Source organism: Maylandia zebra, linkage group LG1 (assembly GCF_041146795.1).
Source record: "Maylandia zebra isolate NMK-2024a linkage group LG1, Mzebra_GT3a, whole genome shotgun sequence".
Taxonomy (NCBI): Eukaryota; Metazoa; Chordata; class Actinopteri; order Cichliformes; family Cichlidae; genus Maylandia; species Maylandia zebra.
Genome location: NC_135167.1, coordinates 4,129,012 through 4,152,109, shown reverse-complemented (window position 1 = coordinate 4,152,109; position 23,098 = coordinate 4,129,012). Strand labels below are relative to the sequence as shown.

General features: G+C 40.4%; 1 protein-coding gene across 1 annotated transcript in view; it reads left to right on the top strand.

The window, feature by feature from the left end:
• LOC101467318 (neural-cadherin) overlaps positions 1 to 23,098 on the top strand; it is a 344,359-nt gene that overhangs the window by 167,749 nt on the left and 153,512 nt on the right. The window contains exons 15-22 of the mRNA XM_076888121.1: positions 102 to 288; positions 4,656 to 4,799; positions 14,850 to 14,970; positions 15,051 to 15,213; positions 16,801 to 17,469; positions 19,012 to 19,203; positions 20,380 to 20,827; positions 20,970 to 21,296. Coding sequence (XP_076744236.1) covers positions 102 to 288; positions 4,656 to 4,799; positions 14,850 to 14,970; positions 15,051 to 15,213; positions 16,801 to 17,469; positions 19,012 to 19,203; positions 20,380 to 20,827; positions 20,970 to 21,296 — 2,251 coding nt within the window. The remainder of the gene's footprint in view (positions 1 to 101; positions 289 to 4,655; positions 4,800 to 14,849; positions 14,971 to 15,050; positions 15,214 to 16,800; positions 17,470 to 19,011; positions 19,204 to 20,379; positions 20,828 to 20,969; positions 21,297 to 23,098) is intronic.

Below are 23,098 nucleotides of genomic sequence, written 5' to 3'. Positions count from 1 at the left end.
ATTATTCAAGAGGTCTTCTTCCTTGCTGTGCAAATTTGCACTAATTAACTCAGTTTTAGCATCTGGCCTTCTGTATAATTGTGTCTGCCCCCACCTCCCAGATCTCTTACTCCCTGCTGGAGGATCGCAGTGGGGACCATCAGTATTTCCGTATCGACCCAGAGCTGGGGTTCATCTACACTCAGGCCGTATTTGACCGTGAGACCAAAAGCTCGTACCTGTTGGAGGTTCAGTCTGTAGATGGATGGGAGTCAGCGCGGCCCGGCAAGCATGGGCAGCCCAACTCTGGTAAATAAGACCAACACTACACAGAACATCTTGTAACTGGATCTATAACTAAGTTGTGATTCCTGTTGTGTTTTTGCTAAGTTTCTTCAGTACTGAGCCTGACTCTTAATAACAACAATTATATAAAGCTGCCAGGTAGGACCTAGGTTTAATTCCTTCAGCTGTCCACTAGTCTAGTTATGATATGCACAACGGAGAAAATCATTTGAATGTAATATTTTGCAGGTTTTAGTTAAATTGTTAGTATGTGTGACAATTTCATTTTGGAGAAAGAAAATGTGCATTTTTTTTTATTGGATAAAATGGATATTAACAAAGTTTATCTTTGAGGACATAATTTGCAGTTGAAAAGAGGTGATCAATCGCAATCTATGGTATTGCAATACTCAACATATTGCAAAATGTTAAGAATCACAATAATATTGTACTGAAGTGACAATATCACATCATTCGGGGTCTGTTTAGTCCCACCTGTACTGTTAGCATTGACTGTAATACTGCTAAGAAATGTTTGTTGCACTGAATGAAGAGCAGGTGAAACAACATTACACCAGGAAAAGCGTTTAGTCAGAACCTATTTATGCTAATGACTTTTATATAACCTGCGTGAGCTCAGATTGTAGAAATGCAAACCTATCGATGTAATGGATATGAGTCGTAATCTACTTTGCGTTTGTGTAGCGATGGTGGCTCCTCATATAGTGACTGCAAAATAGAGCGAGCACAGAGGAGGAGACGGCTGCAGATAGCTGCTCCGTACTCTTCAGTCTGAAGCTCCAAATCTTCATTGAAGGCAGCAGTAATCTCTGTTTTCCTTTCTGTCGCTTTCCCACATCTGCTCATCTCTCTCTTCGAAAGGACCAAAGGCCACCTTTCTCTTTCCATCTTTCTCTCTTGCACCCCGTCTCCCTCCATCTCTCTATTTCTCTCTCATTTGCTGCCAGATGAAATGCATACATGCGCTGGCTGAATATAGACGCGAAGAAACGAACAGATGTTGAGACAGATGGGTGGATGGAGAGAGGTGTTGAAAAACAGCAAAAACACACCAGGATGTATTTTTAATAAATATGATCATAGATTATTAACAGACCCTCTCTCTCGGTCTGACTCACTGACATTTGTGGCAACGTAAACAGAAGTTAAATATTAAGAAGAGGAGAGGCGGCAGGAAAGCTGCCAGAGTTATTTATTTGTTTCTGTCATATTAATAATAAATGAGGTGGCATGAAGGAGGATGGATGACAGGCAAATTAACAGATACTTATCACTGATGCAAACACCCACAAGTGAATGTAACAGAGATGTAAAGTGGGAGGAGCTCTGGTTCCACATGATTTTCTTCTGGGAAAAAAAACATGCGACTGACAGTGGAAGCACTTCTCGCCATCAAAATTCTGGAGGCGCCATGAGTGTTAGTCTACTTACTTTTTCTCTAAAAAAGTAATCCTGTTACTTTACTGATTACTTATTTTCAAAAGCAATTAGTTACTTAGTTACTTTTTAAAATCATTATACACAACCTGAATGCGTAATAAAGCAACAGACCTTTCAGCTCAATTCTATTTTTTCATCATATAAAATTGAATCAAATGGAAAGCCTCTTTTTAGAAATTGTTTTATGAGTTTTAATCTTTTATTTTTTTCACATTGCATTAAGCAAAAATTGCATCATATGCAACAGTCTTTGACTTGAAGAAATTCTATAACTTTTAATCCTATTTTCTGCATATTTCAGCATATAAAATAAAATAATGTTTCGTGTTTACACTCTTTCAAATAGATGCAAGTAAAACACAGCAAAAAATAAATAAAATCAAAGACTCAGCGGCACTAAGTCCTGTTGCTCTTAAATTTATTTTCACTTGTTTAGCAGGAGTGGGGCAGGTGGAGCTTTGCCGAGTGCAGCAGCGGTCTGTCAGTGGGGGGATCCGGGGGTTTCTCTGTGAATTTCACATTCCCGTGGCAGCGTGCTCTGTACTTGCTCGGATTTGAAGTTTAAATTTTCACTGTAGAAAGAAGTTTTCTTCCCATGCAGGCTGTACAGCGGATGCTAATGTTTTGGTCACTTTTTATGGTCTAAAACTTAAATTAATGTAAGTACATCCACGCTTTGGATTACAGTAACGCTTTACTTGTAACTGCCAGCAAGGCAGATTTTTATTTGGATAGACATATGCAAAATGAAAGATACATTTCTCAGTAGCAAAGATGGTTTAAACCAGGGGTGTCCCACTCCAGGCCTTGAGGGCCGGTGTCCTGCAGGTTTTAGATGTGTCCTTAATCCAACACAAAATTATAAATGGCTAAATTACCTTCTCAACATGTCTTGAAGTTCTCCAGAGGCCTGAAACTAATCATTTGCTTCAGGTGTGTTGACCCAGGGTGATATCTAAAACCTGCAGGACACCGGCCCTCGAGGCCTGGAGTTGGACACACCTGGTTTAAATGAAAAGTGTCACATTAGTGATCATATTGGACATTATTTAACGGATAAAGGTTCATTCTCACAGAAAATATAGACTTGAGAAAAGTATTTGGTCCCGAATAAATAAATAAATAAATAGTGTAGGCTCTTGTACAATCATATTTTGGGAAGGAAAAAGGTCTTATAGTCAGGATCTAGAAAAGTGTGGAAGTGCCTTTAGCTAACTTGATCTCTGACCTCAGTAAACATTTTACTGATGATTTTATTGCCTTTATTATGAGTTTTAAGTGCAACTGAAGACAGCATGATGTTCATTTCATAATTTTAGATCTCAATTAGATTAAAAGCAGGCTATGTTTTAGGGAACAGGTAGCTTTGAGTTTCAGGCCCATACATTGCTTATCCTGTCCTTTGGTAGTTCAGTCCCTGGCTGTTCCAGTCTGCATGCCAAAGTATTCTTGGGTGAGACACTGAACTCCAGTTTGCTGTCTGATGCAGCCATCAGAGTGTGCGTATTGGATAGAAAGCACTTAGGTAGAGCATAGGTACAAAAAAAAAAAAAAAGAGCTTAAATGAATGGGTGAAAGAGGCAAGTTGTATAAAGTTCTTTGAGTGCTCAAGTAGAATATGCATTTTTATACATTCAGTAGTCAAAAAAGTCAATTTATGACTGCTGAAAAGACAAGAGCATTAACAAGCCTTAATGTGGACTCAGTGTAACTCATCTCAACTGGAATTACAAGGAATTACAGTGCTTCCTCTGGTCCTCAGAGAAATTCAGCCATAGTCACAAGTACAATCTATGGCTTAGAGCAAAAAGCAGCTTTGAATGATTAGATTGGTGGATGTTCGGAATAAGCTTTATATAAGATAGAAAAAGGAGCTTATATTGCTTCCCCCTCTAAATTGTGGCTTTGGTGTAGTAGTACATCATCCATCCATCCATCCGTCTTCTTCCACTTGTTCCATTCAGGGTCTCTGCTGGTCTGGAGTCTGTCCAGCTGTCATTGGCTAACAAGTGGGATGCTATGTAATGTTATGTTTTGTAAAAGAGTTTTATCACTTTTATACCAGTGAAGACTTTTAGCATTTCAGGTAAGCAAGGTCAGCATATCGGGTAGCAACATCATCCCAGCACACATAAATTGCTTTGCAACACCAAGAGATGTTGCAAACTAGAGACAACAGACAGTCAATTAGTCAGAAAGGATAATTCTGATTAACACTGTTTTCAGAGGCACAAAGCTGCTACTCGCAACTCGTGTTGGGGTGGATTTGGGTTCATAGTTTTAACACATGCATGGCACGAAAGTGTGAAAACATGGATGAGTGGGCATCATTAACAGATGAGAGGGAGGATAAGGGGATGACTGCTACATCTGCTTTTCCACTTCCTGTATTCATGTTTCGCCTCTTCTTACCTTTTTCTCTCCGACAGACTCCGACACTTGAAAAGCTCTGGCATCTGTGACTTGCTTTGTTATAGCTCCAAGGGCTGCATTAGCTTGCTATTTGTGCCGCGAACTGTATACCAACTCTTCCACCCTGGTTTAAATATTTTATCTCATCTTAAAGCTGTATTGCAAATTATGCTCGTTTTGATACAGATATCAAAGGAAATATGGTGTGTTGGGTTGCTCAACTGCTGAGCGTTACACTGATCCCCCCAGGGTGCTTCTTACTCTGCTTCAGCCTGTGGTTGCATGCTGTAAAGAAGCAGAACCAGCTGAATTTACCAGTAACACAGAGTGAAAATGTGGAGACAGATGGCAGATATAAAAGCACCGGAAAGACAACAATTATATATATTGTGAATGCATGAAGAAAAGTCTACCTTTTTATCTGCATCACTGCAAATGATAGTTTCCTTTTAAAAAGGTGATGGAATAAGAACAGCCTCATCTTAATAATAGTGTCTCTGTCTTACTTTTTTTTCCAGACACAGCATACGTACGCATTTTTATTAGCGACGTCAACGATAACAAGCCGGAGTTTGCACAGGCCTCCTATGAGGTCGATGTGGATGAGGACGCTGATGTGGGCTTTGCCATTCTCACAGTCAGCGCCAACGACGGGGACGAAGGTGGGTGGCACGGATAAAGGATTCTGTATGTACTTGTGCATTTCGGAATTTTGGGATATGTAGGAGTGATGATGGCGATGGCACTGTATGTTCAATATTGAGCACATTTTCTCCAGCTCATTGCTGAAGTGTTTTGCTTTCCCTTCACCAAAGAAAAACTTTCACCCTTCACTGCTTTTGTCTAACCCCCTATTACTTTGAGGAAAGGTTTGCAGTGTAAAACATGTAATAAAAAAAAACTGCAATATGAGAGGTTGAAACAGAAAACTGAACTCTTTTAATAAAACCTTTCAATGGTTTCAAAAAAAAACATCTTTACTGTAGTCAAGGATTCTTATTCTTACTACAGCCTTTAAATTCCTGCTATTAATGTTGTCATTTTTAAAAAGTCATCAGTGGCAAATGGGTTTTATTCTAAAATAAACACTGTTTTCATTTGAGAAGGTCGTCCTGAGTTGATGTACCAGGTACTTTTAATTCCAGACATCTTAAAGACTGGTTCATCCTTTCACTGAACTTCCCTAATTAAAACCACTAATTATGGAGCCATGTTAGGATATAAGAGCTTTCCAAAGTCCCAAAATGAAAAAATTTATCTTTGTGGGGGAACACGCCAAGAAACTCAGCTGTCATGGCCAGAGGCAAATGTCAGCTCATGACAGAAAAGACAAGACCATAATTGCACTCAGGAAGAACACACATCTCTAACAGCTAATATTTAATGCATGTTTCCTGAAGTGGTAGCGACAGCAAGGAACAAAATCTACAGATTGTAAATAAAATAAAATATTAAATGCTCACTATAAGCAGCCAAAGCTATTTACAGTGGTGGGTGACTGAAACCGAGCTGAAAGAGAGTCTACGAGTCACGTTTGGACTTACTTGGGCAGAGAGAGGCGTGTGGGAAACAGTAGCTCTTTTTTGGCTATCAAAGCAGAGTGAATTAATGCCTTTGAGATAAAGAAACTGAACTGGAGTTTAAAAAATTAATAAAAAGAGCTTGTATGTAATACCGGAAAGATTCCCTCTATATTTATTTAACACTGTTTCATTTGACTTTTGAACATGAAAAGTTGAAAACTGATACATGTTCATCATCATAAGGTCAAAGGGGACCTAATTATGTTCATTTCTAGCTCCATATTTTTATTCCTGGATTCTTGGACTAGAATAGGTTTACATATCACAACTCCTTAGTTCTGAAGTAAACTGTAGTCATGGTAAAAAGTAGTAGTACACCTGCTTTCACTTCAGGTTTCATATCGGGGGGGAAATAGAAATGATCTAGTCTTCCCTGGTCTGTCTCTCTCCATGTGTTTGCTCCATGTGTTGTCCAATTATTTGGATTTTCTCTGTATTATTGTAGGGTCCGTACCATACAGTATAAAGTGCTTTGATGCACTTTGGTGCTATATAAATAAAACTGAATTGAATTAATAAAAACTAAGCCCAAATGCAGAAGTAGTGTGTGAAAAACTGAGTACATCTCTTGATATAACAGCTTGTTCGAAACACTTTTAGTAGCAATAACTTAGAAGTAATCATCTTCTGTGTCACCACAGCATTTCAGTCGGGTTGATGTCTGGACTGGGCCTTTGCAGCACCTTGATTCATTACTTTTTCAGCCATCCAGTTAGGATTTGCTGGTTTTTGGGATTATTGGCCCATGGCATGAGCCAACTCGGGCCAAGCTTCAGCTGTCGGCCAGGTGGCCTAACATTTGACTCTAGAAGACTTTGGTATACAGATGAGTTCATGCTCAACTCAATGACTGCAAGGTGCCCAGGTCTCTGGCTGCAACACAAACCCAAATCATCACCCCTCGACCGCTGTTCTTGATGTTCTTGTTGGTGTGAGATGTTTATGCTGATATGCTGTGACTGCAAACATGGTACTGTGCATTATGTGTACTTTGGCATGCAGACCGGAACGGGCAACGATCGAATCCAACAACCTTCCCTTTAGTAGATAACTTGCTCTGCTTCCCAAACTACAGCTGCCCCAATATGATAGGGTTGTGCTGTTCCTCTGAAGTTGTATTTACCTCATTTTCAGACCTGCAAAGAAGTAGATTATTTTTATTATGTCCTGAAGAACAGAGAGAGCTGTGTATAATAGGTCCTCATTAGAGTAATAAATGCAGTTTTTGCAACCAACATGGATTTTCAGCCACCACAGGCCAATTGTATTGATTTATTTCCATATGATGAGATTAACATTGACTTTTCTTTTGTGTCCATATGTAGGGTTTCAGTTCTTTACACTTTATTTAATTCAGTTTTTACTAATGTATTAATAAGTGACAAAACTTAGTAAATACATTAGAAACATGGATATAACATAACCAACAAGACAATAAAAGCAAGCTGGCTGACTTGCTACAGTGTGACCGGTTAAACCAAGAAGAGCATAGTACTTTTAAAAATACGTCTCATGTAACTTGCATAAAGCCCTATTTTATAACTCAGTGTATTCAGTTTTGATATCTGTTTTCTGTAATAAAACTTTAAAACCGGATTTACAAATATGCCCCTGTTCATGTTACTTTTAAACAAAAAATAGTTGTTTTGAACTTTTTGAAAGGCAGAAAAATATCATCCGTCTGAGAAAAAGAAATAGAAACACAGATGCTAGAAGCTCTTTATAGCTTGTAGCAGCTATATAATAAATTTAACTTTCTTCCTTTTTAAGATCTATTGAATGACAAAGAAGATTCCAAAAATTAGAAAGGAAACCTTCAAAAAATAATGTAGAAAGAGGTGTTTATGAATATAGTATATAAACTTACCTGCGTCTGGTTTCATTTGGCCTGGAATTTGCACAGATTTATTTCTAGTGTTATTCAACAAAGAGCTTTACACTTACAAGCCACACCCACACATTGACTCACATTTCCTGCAGTTTTATTTGTGTTAGTCTGATCACTGCTCATTTGTCAGCAAGCTTCCAGCAATCTGCCACTGTTGACTCAAACAGGAAACACAACTGCTGCAACTGAACTTGCGTGCAGTGATTTTTTTTTTCACCGCAATCCAGATGTTGTAGCCAGTCTTCTGCCTTAACTGTCGTTTATAATTGCACCTGTAATTCAAATTGAATTGATAAAATGTTTCTGCCTACACTAACAGGCTCCACTTTTCACTTCTAGGCTTTTTTTTAAAAAATTGTGCACATCTGGAACATATTACATGCCAGTTAGGGATCGCCCAGGAATCGGAAGCAGTGCCTGTGTTACAGACAAGAGAGGAAAATTAACTGTCAGGGCTGCATTAAAAAGGGGGGCTGACTCTTTGGGCTTCCGTCATGATTCAGACCACTTCAGTTTCACTCAGCGCAGAAATGGTGTTCGTGTATTTACCAGTGGTAGTGTTTTTGCCGATAAAACGTCCAGTGAATTAAACCTGTAAGCAAGTCGCTCACAATCCTTTTTAAAAACCAAAGCTATTCACTATTTAGATTTATTTATCATTAAATAATTTTTTCTTTTCCAAAACGGTAAAAATAAGCCTTAGAGAAGTAATTTTAAATTTCTGCTCATCAGTGCTTGCCTTAATATGCACACACACACGCACACACACACACACACACACACACACACACACACACACACACACACAGAGCAACAGACTGCTGGAGTTCAGAATAAAGTTACCACCACAGGGAGCTGTAATGTGTGTGCATGCTTGATTTTTCTTCTTTCCTTGCGAGGAGTGCAGAATGTTAAGTTAATGAAGGAGGAAAAGAAGGAGATTGTTGAAGTGATTTCTACACTGCTGCCAGTAATGAGGACAGAACGATGCCTGTTCATATCACACAGCTAATATATAGTAGTTAGCCACAGTCATTAACAGGCCATGTAAAATAATTGCTGTTTGAAGATGTAAAATGTTTGCATAGTTTCAAATGGCAATTTTGAACCTCTAGCACACACTCTAGTTAATGACTCCTTTGATTGTCTGACATCTTTAAGAATGTTTAATTTCACTAAATAGCAAATCAAAAAGAAATAATAGCTACAAAAGTTCTTAGTGACACAAGCCCACTGGCAGTAGTACCCCCTTTTCCAACTCCACTGCAAGAACTTGAAACATCATAGTCCCTAAACTGTTTTTAAGGCCTCTTTTAGTGATTGCAGTTTTTAGGTACTTTCCCAGACTAAGAGGAAGTAATACAGTGTACGATGGCTGGTCAAATACTTGACTGCAGCAGCAGCAACTTCCATTAAATAGTGTTAAACTTGACTGAAACACTGGCCATGTTAACAAGAGCACTTACCATTCTTGGGGAAATGAAGAGGAGGAGGAAACAGGATTAGAGAGAAATAAAGGTGAATGACAAAAGGTGGCGTTTCATTACCAGCTGCAGAGTTTCTGTTTGCAGTGCAAAAGCAAAGAGAATCAAAAGGTGTAGTTTAAGGAGAACCTCCCCAGCAGTTACTTACCCCCAACACTAGTTTCATCAAAGGTGATGTTTTTCTCTCTCCATGAAAGCTGAGTGCTGTTTACCTGGTGACTCGTGTCGCTGAATGTTCAATACAGCATAATTGAATATTTACTTTGATACTATTTTGTCTACATTACAATGACTTGAAAGGTTTGTTAGATCAAATATCAATTAAAAAAATCTCAAAACAAATCCCAAAATGGAAAATACTTTAAATTTGACTTTATGTTTTGATTATTGTATTTGTCTAGCATAAGATTACATAACAATAACAATAAAAATAGAAGTAGTTATGGTAGTCTATGGTATTAGACAGTGAAAAACTGTAAAAAGGCATTCATTTGAACTGCCAATAGGTCAAAAGTCAAAGTCAGCTGTATTGTCAAAGACCATATGTACAGTCATACACAGGAATTTGAAATTGCAATGCTCCCATGGCCCTCAGTGTACACTAAAACAAAAAGATAAAAATAAAATAGGAGTCTTATGTACAACACAATGAAAAGCTACATTTCTACATGATCTTCTTTGTTTTTACTTCCTTAATTAACAAATTAAGTGAATGAATTATAATAAGATGATAACATTTTGAGTAATTTAATGTTTAAGTGACCGTGAACACTTTGCTTTCAATTGTAGGGTTATTTATACCATAAATGGTTAAGTTTAAACAGGACTGCTTAACATAACTTGTAGTATTATATATGCAACTAAAATGATTTTAACAAACATATGTACTGCACTTTTAATCTGCTGTGGAAAATTGTATGAAAATGAAATAATGTTTTTAACAGCGACATATTATTTTTGTTGAATTCTGAATACGTCGGCGCTCCAAGTCTAAAATCTTTTTGTTCTTATTTCCAAAATTCTTTCTCTACCTCATTTAATCAATGCAAAGCATTTTTAATAAAATCTATTAGAAGCTGATCAACAAACGTTCCCCTAAATGCAATTACGGATAAAGCCAAGGTCTGCATCTCAATCGCTGTTGCATCTACCACCCTAATGTTAATATGAAAGGGAAAGGAGAACCCTCTGAAGACGAGATGGGATTCACAGCTTATTAATGAGATGAAAGTCAAGGAAGAGGAGAGGAGAATGCTCTAATCCAGATCGTTTTGTACCGTCTGTCTGTTTTCATTTTAAATGAGACATTAGGGGATATACGTAATTGCATCCTTTCGGTTCACTCGCATTCTCTGTTTTTTTAGTTTGTCTGAATCTCTTAAGTATTTGGAAAACCGCTGAGACCTAAAGGGGGAAAAAACACAGCAGAGGGAGTGATACAGCGGTTAAAACAAACAAACAAATGGAGAGAAAATGAATGTTTTTCCCAGCTGTGCCAATTTTAAAACTCCCATCTCCCTAGGTGCTGTATTTCACTTAAACTGTAATATGCAGACAACAAAACACAAATCGAGGAGAGACAGACGCACAAATCTGTGACTCCAGAGGATGTTTTCTGGACTTATCTTAACCTTAACTGCTTATTCCCTGATCCAAGCCTAAACCTTAAAACACATATTAACCTTGATTTAATCATTTAAATGAGATGGATTTGTTTTTGTCCCCTATTAGGAAGAAACTTATTCATAATTTAACCTAGTAAAATGATTTACGCTCCCACAAAGTGAGAAATACTTGGAGCACACAAAAAAACACAAAGACGAGTGTCAGGCCATTTTACCTGATTTGAATCCAATAGAACACCAACGGGGCAATTTGGAGAATTCCCTTATGAAGAAAGTAAAAGAGCATCAGAGAGAATAAAAAATGCCTCTAAGGAACAGCAAAACAACTCTCCATAAATCAGTGAAACCCCTGAAAACACAAGTAAAAAATGGAACATCCACAAAGAGGACTGAGATATTTCACCGCAAATAAAGATATAAACTAATTTCTTTTGTATCTTATATTCACATAAGATTATCAGCGACGTGGTAAATAACCAAAGAAAGTCCAAAACACTTAGTGGCGACTGGTGAAATAACCCCTTGTACACTTTTCTTAACTTAAAAGCAAACAGTGACAGAGAAGAGTATGGCTGATAGACATATGACAAGATGGTCATTACATTAGAGGGTTACCAAGGCAACCCGAGCCTGACACATCTGCTAACAACAAGCTATCAGCTACAAAGTGATGTGCGATGGGCAAAATGCTGCCTGCATAGACATCCCTTTGGTTAAAACTCTAGTTAAGGCCCTCCTGTGTTACATGTGGAATACTCCCTGGTTTCCTGAATTTTGAGATGTTTTTAAGTAAGTTTCTATAATTATCAATTTAACAGTGTAAAGCTTTTTGCAGACTGTCAGGACAGACACTGTGTTTGTGTGTTTTTTGTTTTTGTTTGTCTTTTGTGTGGTCCAGATGCTGTGATTGTCATAGAGACCTAAATCTGTTTACGAGATTTCATCATGGGAGTGTTTCTTCCTCATGAGGGGGAACTCTTTAGAAACCCTCATGTGATACTGGCAGTGTGTTATGAATTACCATCATGCACTTATCTTGCTGGTTTCTGAATACTAGAAATTAATCCTGTTACACAATATTCTAGGACACACACACAGCGATCCACTATTTTGTATTCATGAAATGCAACCTAGTAATGCTACAACCTCTGTGCATTGCTATCTGGACTTTGCAGTCAGCAGGTTCTCCTGGCCAGGTTTAGGCCAAAATCTGGACCCCAACACAACAAATGTATCTCGGTGTAATCCAGTGGTTCTCAAACTTTTTACATCGTTCCCCACATGGCAGGAAGAAATATTTTCACGCCCCATCTAAACAAAACAATGACAGAAAAGAGCGGATCCATCTGACTCTGCCTCCGTTACAACATACTAGACGTGGGAGTAATAAACCGTTGTGGTGAAAAATAAGTGTTGTTACATTACCGTTCAGTTTGGGGGTTACAACAGAACATGGTACATTGATTGTTCTCACGTATTATCAGACGGGATTGTTTCAATAAACCAAGGACATTTTGACTGATAATTATTTGTATTCTTCTCTAACTGTACAGAGCTAAAACCTCCAAAATATCAGGAGTAGTTAGTCATTATCAGAGGTGTTTGTGAACTAAAAATCAGGAATGTGGGATACTGTTTGTCCGTGATTTGGACAGCCCAGTGCGTGCTCCCAACGAAGGGGAAACAAATTCTGTCGTGGATACCTACTTTGGCACGACCTCGGACAACAGATTCGCACCTTTCAGTACACTCTGCAGCTATCTGTTGCAGCAGATCCACATATTATTAACATAACTGACGCAAATGTCTCTATTCCGCCGTAAAAGTGATTCTGATGTTAAACATTAGTTCCGCATGACTTTTCTGCCAGGTGATTTGCGCCCCACCTGTCAAAACTCTGGTCAAACTCTTTGAGAACCACTGGTGTAATCTGACCAAAGAATGTGCTCCTGATATTCATCAGGCTTCTTTTCATTTTCTTTGGCAATATTTAGTATTGAAGTATTACATCAAAGCACTAGAGAGGGTTTATTTCTTGGACTATTAAGATATTACGCAGTGTCATTTAAACTCTGCAAGCTGCCAGAAACATTCATGTTAGGTCAATGTTTGATTCTAAATTGACAGTGAGATCGTTCATAGATTAGAGCCTGATTGAATGTGGGTTGTACTCTGAATTGTACAAGCCATGTTTGTGGTCAATACGAACTCTTATTTGCACTCGTTGACCTGGTAAGTCTGAAGTTATTGTTTTATGTATTGTTTTTTTAAATGATTGAACAAGTAGCAGACTGCCCATAACGTTATTTATTTGGAGGAAATCACTTTTGATTAGTGGTACTACAGCTCTTTCCGGACCTCGTGATTGCTGCCGCAAACATTTTGCTCAGATTGTGGCAGTTCTTTCCAGTGTGGAAACATAATGTAGGTCCATAGGGTTAAAACTGAGAAAATTCTGAAGTTCAGAGGTAATTTTTACAATGCAGATTTGTAGGGTTTCTGTCTATACAGGTTTTCTAATTATTGTCTCATGTGTCTACGACCTGTGAGCACAGTTAGAACTCTGTTTAAAAGACACATAAAAAAGTACTTTACATATTGATAAATGGCATTTTATGCGATCTTGAACTGGGTGCACTCACTTTTGTTGTATTTTGCTACCTTTATATGAATTCCCACATGCGTCTTTGTTAATGTAAACACCACCGTCTGAATTCTGTTCACATTCCTCTGACAATAAGTTTACTTTGACTTCAGTAAGTCTGCTAACGGTGAAAGGTTTTATTCTTGGCTGCACAATAGGTGTTCTTTAGGACACAACTTTTCCAAAACCATCGGTATCATGGAAATCATTCATCTTCAGTTGAAAAGAGAGCTTAGTGTCATTTCCTTGAGAGTTATGATATTAAGAAAATATCCACAATTCGGCATTTATACAAAACCACTAAACAGCTTTCAGTGCAATGTTACTTGAATGGGCTGTAAATGGTAAATGGCCTGTATTTGTATAGTGCTTTACACAACCAGTCATCCACCCATTCACACACACATTCACACACTGGTGGTGGCAGCTACATGTAGCCACAGCCACCCTGGGGCGCACTGACAGAGGCGAGCACCCAAGTCCTAACACTTACTTTGATGTCTTGTGCAGTTTGTTCACATCCATGCTCACAAGCAATACACACTACTTCTACCAAAGACTGCGCCCGACATAGAAAGCTAATAGATAACATTAACAACAACAATTAGGAGATGGATTGTATTTATTGGTATTTTTTGCAGTTTTCTGGCTTTGTAACAATGTTAACGCCCTTAAAAGCAATTTAAATCCCACTGTTGTCAGATTTAATAGCTTAAAAGGCTGGATTGCTATAATCTTCTGATTGATAATTGATGTTTTGTGATCAAGTATCTGGGATCCATCCAGGAATAATTGGTAGTACATTTGCATGCTGCACTTTTTAATTATTTTTAGTGAACAAGTGTATTTTTTAAATATCCCATGAAGAAGAACAAGTATTTGATTTAAAGTCTTCAGTTTGAAGAATAAACAGTATGCATAAATTTCTCTTTTTAAAAATGGGTGAATTTCTGTGTAGTTTGGAAGGATTGGTAGAAATAATTGGCACATATCTATTTGTATTGTTGGTAAAGGTCATAATTGATTTTGTGATCAAATTGTTAGAGTCAGAGGTAACGTAAAGCCTTTTTCTTTTCTGTGAATGGCTCTAAAATATCTGATTTTTACTTTTCAAGAGATTTCTTGTCATGTGGATGAAATTCTTACATGTTAGGCAATGGCAATCACCTCTGTAAGGACGGACGCTGGCTCCTTTTCAGATCTAAGACTTAATATCTGAATTCTGTTCTGTCAGCTAAAGCAGGCTGCTGTCTGTCCCTGTTAACTGAGACAGATCTTGGGTCTAGCAGAAACCAGCAGTACTGAGTGAAATGGGTACTGCTAGCCCGTGGGGGATCAAGCCTTCACCAAAGCTCTTTCTTTTTACAAATACAAAAACTAAACTCCATAACTTTTCCGCTCTACAGCTCCAAAAAGATTTACATACTATACTTTGGTTTATTTCTACTGTCACTGTTAATTTGTCTTCATCCTTACACTGGTTTGCAGGTGGAAACGCTAAGCTGCGGTACCAGATCACATCAGGAAACACAGGAGGGGTGTTTGATGTGGAACCAGAGGTGGGCACTATCTTTATAGCCCAGCCTCTGGACTACGAACAGAACAAACGGTAGGAACACACTCAGAGAAGAATCCTCCAAGCTTGCTGAACGATTGTCCATCCCTGACAAAGTTGAAACTTGTGTTCAGGTACAAGCTTCATCTTCTGGCTTCAGATGGGAAGTGGGAAGATTACACGACTGTGACAGTAAACGTGGTCAACAAGAATGACGAGGCTCCGGTGTTTACTGTTAACGAGTACTACGGCAGCGTAACAGAGGAGCTGGATGGTTCTCCAGTGTTTGTGTTGCAGGTACAGTCCAAGCTTACTAGTATTGTTTCTTCATATGACTAGTAAGAGAAGGAATAAACTATATTCTACATAAATATGTTCACTGATGCATTGCTGCTGAGTTTTGTCAGTTTATTTATTTGCCACTTTGAGCTACAAACATGAAAATAAATAGCACTACAGGCCAACAGAGAAGACGGTATTTAAGTTTGAGGTGAACTCTCCCTTAAACCTCTCACGCTTCTCAAAAAAAAGAGTAGAGGCTATGCAGCAAATAATGTCACAAAGGTTGTTTAAACAATGCTGTGTTGGTACTAAGAGACCCAAGATAATATTCCCCACAACATCACAGCACCAGCCTGAGCCACTCATACAAGACAGGATGGATCCATGTGAAAACTGACTCATCGGATCAGGCTATAGCTTTTCAGGTTTCTGTTGTTCAATTCTGGTGAGCCTCAGTTTCCTGTTCTTAGCTTACAGGAGTGGCTCCCGGTGTCTTCTGCTGCATGCACTTCTGCATATTCTGGTTGATAAAATTAGTTGTTGCGAGTTGCTGTTACCTTCCTATGAGCTCATATCTATCTAGTCAATTTGCTTTGAGCTCTGGCTGCTCTAAACTAAGTTTTCTTTCTTTATTTATTTAGTTATTGTTTGTGGATCTGCATGATGTCACAGAGAGAAGATATATTCATACGAGCTTTGATTGTTACACCGAAGCCCCACCAACCATGTCAATCAGTAGAAAGTTGGCTTAAAGAGAAATGAGCCAAAGCAGCTTGTTTTAGACGCAGGGTGAACTTAAGGGGGTGAATAAGTGAGGGTTATTTTAAACAATGAATTATACAGAGTTACTCTGGTATAGCCCAAGCATAAAAATATGCAGCTGATACTGATCATAACAGGTTCTCTTCAAAGAAGCAACCGGAGACATTTTTTAACCAGCGCCTGTAGCTAATATTAAGCAGTATTTTTAATTTAATAACATTTAACAGCTGCCAGAAGAAAAAGAGAATTTTATTTTCTACCGCTCTCTGGTCCTCGGAGGAGTAAGATGTCTAAATAGAAAGTCTTAGGTAGACCACAACAGTAACACAGGTAAATCTGATGTCATTTCCCTTTTACAAACCCACGTAAAACTCAAACTGTTTCTTTTGTTTAACTGCATATTTGTTGATTATGTTGAAGGAGGTATTTGAGTTTTGTTGACTATGTGGGTTATTAAATTGTACATGTGTACACATCAAGTTTGGGTTTCACAAATGTCTCTAATATGTGGATTTAATACTCGTCTGTAGAAGCACACATACATTTTTGCTCTCAGTCATTCTGCAATTACTGTGTTAAGTTAAAGCAACTTTGGCCTGACCTGATGTTACTGCTGCTAATGTGTTGAAGATGAGCAAAATGTGCAGACAGAAGAGGGGAAGGCTTGGGGTTAAAAAGATGGCCCTTTGCCAGATTTAAATACCAGAGAGTACAAAGCTGCACAGGGCACTTATGGAGTGCTGTGAGTCGTGATATCACAACCAAGTCAGCAACGGTGTAAAAGCTCCGTGATTGTAAGATTGTTGCCTCGCCTGGTTCACTGTGCCTTTCACATTGTAGGTAACGGCAACTGACCCAGATAAGGACGCTGACCAGGAGGCCCTGCGTTACTCTCTCCACGGCCAAGGTGCAGACAGTGAATTCATAATTGATGAGGTCACAGGGAAGATCTATGCCCAGCGGACGCTTGACCGCGAGGAGCGCGCTGTCTGGCGTTTCGTTGTCCTGGCCACAGATGAGGGCGGCGAAGGTCTGACGGGTTTCACAGATGTCATCATCAATGTATGGGACATAAATGACAACGCCCCCATCTTCACGTGCGCTCCCAGCTGTCACGGAGAAGTAGCAGAGAACTCAGCAGCAGGGACATCGGTGATGGAAATGACGGCGACCGACCTGGATGACTCAGCTGTGGGGCAGAACGCTGTGCTCTCTTACAGGATTGTGGGTAGTTTAGATGCCACTAATGCAGAGCTGGGCGGAGTCCCCACCTTCTCAGAAATGTTTACCATCAATCCCACCACAGGCACCATCACTGTAGGCATAGGTGGGCTAGACCGGGAACAAGTTGAGTCTTACCTCCTGGTGGTAGAAGCCAGGGATGGGGGAGGGATGGCAGGAACGGGAACTGCTACTATTCTGATCAAAGATGTGAACGACCACGCTCCGAGGTTCACTGATCACTCCTGCCTGGCAAGGATTTCTGAGAACGCAGAGCCCAATGCAGAGGTGGGTGGCTGGTGTTGCTATCACAAAAACAAATGGCCTGCATTTGTATAGCGCTTTTCTAGTCCTTAAGGACCCCAAAGCGCTTCACACTACATTCAGTCATTCACCCATTCACACACACATTCACACACTGGCGATGGCAAGCTACATTGTAGCTGTGTGCTTCAACTCAGAATAGACAGCCAGCTATCTCTTACTTCTTTCATGTTGGCTTAGTGTCAGAATTACCACTCGCTCACCACTCTCTTGTATGTTGAAGGACCTGAGTTCAAGTACAACATGAAGCATTTTTCATAATGGCTTTTCTTTATTGTGTTTACACACTAACACGTTTTTCAGAAATCATTTTTTCCTCTCCTTTTAATTTCAGACAGAAAACGAAACATTTTCCTGCGCAGAAAATTTTTGCAGCTTTAATACAGCAAGATAAATGTCCCTGAGCAGTGAAAGGGACAAAAATTATTACAACCACTCAGTTTATGAGTGTGTTTCAGAGCCAACCTCCTTCAACTTTGTTTGGCAGGTTCTATACTTTTATACTTTTTGGCCACACCAGGGGCAAGCTGCACATCGAGTCCAACAGCAGCAACAATCCCAACAATTCCTATTGTTGGAATAGTTGCTGGTACAATTCCTATATTTAACATCTGCAACAAAATCATCCCAGATCTTTTAGTGTCGCCTTTTTTAGCTGACACTAAAAGATCTGAAACAATAAAACCAAAGGCATCAACAAGCACAGAACTACAACATTGTGGTAATTTGTTTATTAGTGTGTTTGAAAAACAAAAATAAATAACAAGAAAACATGCAAGTTTGGCTGCATTCCATTGTGACCAGATATAATTATTTTTTGGAATCAAACTTGCTGAATGGCTCGTGCATTATGAGAATGATTGGATTCTGGTATCTTCACAAATCTTGAAATTAAATTCACATTAAAACTTAACACCTAATATTCATCTGACAAGCTGCAGGTTTCATTCGTGTTTCTTACAGGAGATTATTAGACCAGCCATGACTTTTAATCAGACCTCAAAATTCATAGGTTCAGAGGTGAGTTCTTTGTTTTCCTAAGTGGAACTAGTTTGCAGTAGGGTTGTCTTAGAAAAGCAAGAAACTCTTGATCACCAGTTTTACATGAGAGATAGATGCTCAGAGGAGGGAACTGCTATTCCATTGTTAAATGGGCCTTTATGTCAACGTTTTCAGTACAATTCAGTTTTATACTGCACTGCATCATGGGAAGTCCTCTGTGTGGATGGGGCAGGGATATTGATAATCCTATTCTTAACAAATGAACACAGTCGGGAGTTATTTTTGCAAGCTTTCCTGTATCATATTGAAAATGATGGATAATTTGCTCTTATCAGAAATGTGCAGAGACAGTCATGTCCATGTTTATCGTAACTACATTCAGAAAACCTGGGTTATCTTTATTGTTCGGAGATTTAGCACTTTGCTTTTTATTTTTTTATTGTCAAAATGTAAATAGCCAGTTCCCTTAACACAATGTAATTGCTGGTTGTAACTTGTTCTAAGGTCTTGGATCTTGCAGCAGAGGACAGGGACATTGGTGAAAACGCCCAGCTGACCTTTAGTGTTGTGTCTGGAGACCAGGAGCAAAAGTTCTATATGGTCAGTCACAAGCAGGAGCAGCGCGGCACCTTGCGGCTTAAGAAACGTCTGGACTACGAACGGCACAGCGAGCAGAGGTTCAACCTGACACTGAAGGTACGTGGAAGGCATTTCAATTACAAAGGCTTTCACTATTGAAAATGACTTTGATTCAGATTTCTCTCTAATTCATTGGATTCCTTTTCATAATAGTCATGTGAACCTTCAGCTGACAGTATGAAACATGTGAATGGAAGATGGAAAATTACACAGAATTTAAGGGGGGACAGGCTTTTAGAATTTTGTAAGCAATGATCATAAATCTCATAAACCAACCTGTCAGCCCTTCCATCAACAGCTAACGTAAAGAGTTGTGAAGGTGAAGACAATAGCATAAAGGCAGTCTGACAGTGTCAGTGTCATATGTCAGTTACAGATAAGAATAAGAAAAGTCCCCCAGGCAAGTTTTTATACTGGTAGAACTGACAGAAAGTTGCTAGAAAGTAACCTCGAATTCTAAAAGGATATAAATGGATATAAGAGGAACCCTCTATCTGCTTTTTTATAATTGATGATTTAAAAAAAATTCACCAATGCTTTCGAACTGGCCAATTTGAAGACAACTTAAGCTGCTCTTCCTTTATGATATGAGCCAATCCAAACACTTCCTCCTACATATAGTAGTCTTAATTCTTTTCTTTGATTCTTAGAAGTTACAAAAATACAACCAAATTACACTGGTTGTGTCACATAAAGCCTTTCTACTCTTAACATTGCGGTTTTTGTGTATTTCCTTGGATATTTGCAGTCAAGCTTCTCACAGAAACTACTGCAAGATGCTAATTAATGTTTTTAACTTTCCCAATGGTGAATAATTGGCTTCATACTCTGATTTATTATTTTTCTTTTTACGCCTCCTTAACCTCTTAAAATTAAATTAAAATTAAACTCTACTCTTGTTTGGTTACCTCGTTAAGGGCAACAACATTTTTGTTGTCCTAAACAAACAATCCATAAGCCACATCCCAATAACAACTTTGTCAAAGTGATGCAAAAATCTCGTGGCATGACACTTCTTCTGTGAAAAAATTAATGTCTTTATTTGCTTTTGTCTGATTATTTTAGGTAAGCTGTTGGCTCTGGAAACTTGGAAGTCTGCTCGGGAAAATAATTGCAAAAACAATAACTGTTTAGTGCACTGTGAAATTATTTTGGCTCTAATTACAAGAAGTATTGAGTTCATGATCTTTGTTATTATGCATGTGTGTGATATTTGTGCGCTTCCTGTTTTAGGTTGAAGACCTGGACTTCTCCAGCCTTCTGCACTGTGTGGTGGAGGTGGAGGACTATAACGATCACGCTCCTGTCTTCATTCCACACTTCATGTCACTTGCTCCACTACCTGAGGACATTGTTGTGGGAACCAGTGTGGCCCATTTAGTAGCCAGCGACTCTGATTCAGGCCAGAACCGTGACATCACCTATAGCTTGTCAGAGGACTCAGACCCTGAGGGTCTGTTCACCATTGATCAGTCCGGTCTGCTGTCAGTGGCTCGGCCTCTGGATCGGGAAAGGATACCCCAGCATCACTTAGTTGTCATTGCGACTGATCACGGTGTTCCACCTCTGACAGGCAGCGCCACAGTTCAGCTGCCTCTGTTGGATGTGAATGATAACGGACCAGAGTTTGAAGCAGCGTACTCTCCAATAGTCTTTGAGAATGTGTCTGGACCGCAGGTAGGTTTAATCCCATATAGCATACTGTACTATTATGTATAGATTTTCATAAAGACGAAGCAAATGATAATGATTGACTGTGTGGTTAAAAAATCTTCAGTGAACAAAGCTACAACCCCTCATCCTTTTTCATCTTGTTTAGGTAGTAAGGTTGAACCAAACGTCGACCCTCCTTCAAGCTGTGGATCACGACTCGCCTGAGAATGGTCCTCCTTTCCACTTTGCAGTCCCCCCTGAATATCGCTACAGCAACGATTTCTACCTTCAGGACAATCTCAACGGCACAGCCACACTAACAGCTTTGAGGACATTTGACCGCGAGCGCCAGAAAGAGTTTCTCATTCCTATTATTATGAGTGACAGTGGAAGTCCAGCCAAGACGGTGACCAGCACCCTGACTGTGACCATCGGTGACCAAAATGATCATGCACACGTGGCAGGGGAGAAGAAAATTTTCATTAATAGTCACAGGGGTGAGTAGGCGGTGGTGAAAAAGTAAAACTGAATGCATAAATGTACTTGTTTTTCACCAATTAGTGTGTTTTCATAATATTTGGAAGTCATTATAATTCACATTTAAATCCAGGTATCTGCCCAGCCCGACTCTGTGCTATCAACAATCAGCTTGGGTGTCCTTGAGGCAAAACCACCTTTTTCTGGCCTTCACAGATTAGCTGCACGACACCGATTGGAGGGTTTATTTGAAAATTCCCTTTTGTCTTTAGGGTGATTTTATTTTACTTTGTCAAATTAAAAGTCTGTCTCTTTGTGAATTTAACATTATTTGACAGACGGAGGTCGGTGGGAAAGTTTTAAAATGTCGCTCAACCAGCATCTACTTAATAAAACTGTCAAGGCTCGGCTGTGTGGCAGGCAGGAGGAGGACCCAAACGCAAAACTCACAGACACGGGGATGAACTCAAAATCACAGCTTTAATGCTGGAATGGCAGAACATAGGAAATACAAAACTAAACTGGGAAAACTACAAACTAAGAGCTCACAGAGAGACACAGGGAGATCCACACAACATGAGGGACGACGTCACGCTGAACAGAGGGAGACGCAGACAGAAATACACAGAGGGTTAACGAGGGGAGTGGGAACACACGGGGAACACAGGTGACACTGATAACCATAACGAGACAGGGCGGGGTGAACTGAACACTGACGGGAGAGGTGAAACAAGGAGCACAGAGGTTCAGACAGGAGGAGAGAGAGCACGAGTAGAACACCAACGTAACAGGCAGGGGAAACACGGAATAAACACGAAAGGGGACGAGGGCTCATGAATACATAGAGGGCACACAGGGGGACATGAAGGGCAAGGGATCAAAACTAGAAGCCATGGAATAAATCACACAAGTACAATAATACGAAAATCACAAAGAACTAAAAACGCTGGGTCAGGAGACCCAGGACCGTGACAGTACCCCCCCCTCAAGGGCTGGCTCCAGACAGCCCAAACACAGAAAAACAAAACCAAACAGAAACCAACCCAGGGCGGGCGGCGGGGGCCCAGGACGGAGGGCTCGGAACAGAAAACAAAGAGCACAGAAAACACCGGAGCCCAAGAAAACAACCCAAAACACAGAGCAGTTCAGGGGGCCGACCGTGCGGAAGGCAACGGCGGAGACGCGGAAACAGTTCAGGAGGCCGACCGCGCGGAAGGCAGCGGCGGCGGCGACGACGGAGCAGTTCAGGAGGCCGACCGCGCGGAAGGCAGCGGCGGCCCTCCAGTCCCAGGCGTGCCGGCCATGGCCCGGTGGGCGCAGGGCCAGACGAGGCGGCAGAAGCGGAGGCTGGACCAGACGAGGCGGCAGAAGCGGAGGCTGGACCAGACGAGGCGGCAGAAGCGGAGGCTGGACCAGACGAGGCGGCAGAAGCGGAGGCTGGACCAGACGAGGCGGCAGAAGCGGAGGCTGGACCAGACGAGGCGGCAGAAGCGGAGGCTGGACCAGACGAGGCGGCAGAAGCGGAGGCTGGACCAGACGAGGCGGCAGAAGCGGAGGCTGGACCAGACGAGGCGGCAGAAGCGGAGGCTGGACCAGACGAGGCGGCAGAAGCGGAGGCTGGACCAGACGAGGCGGCAGAAGCGGAGGCTGGACCAGACGAGGCGGCAGAAGCGGAGGCTGGACCAGACGAGGCGGCAGAAGCGGAGGCTGGACCAGACGAGGCGGCAGAAGCGGAGGCTGGACCAGACGAGGCGGCAGAAGCGGAGGCTGGACCAGACGAGGCGGCTGATGAGGATGCTGGACCAGACGAGGCGGCTGATGA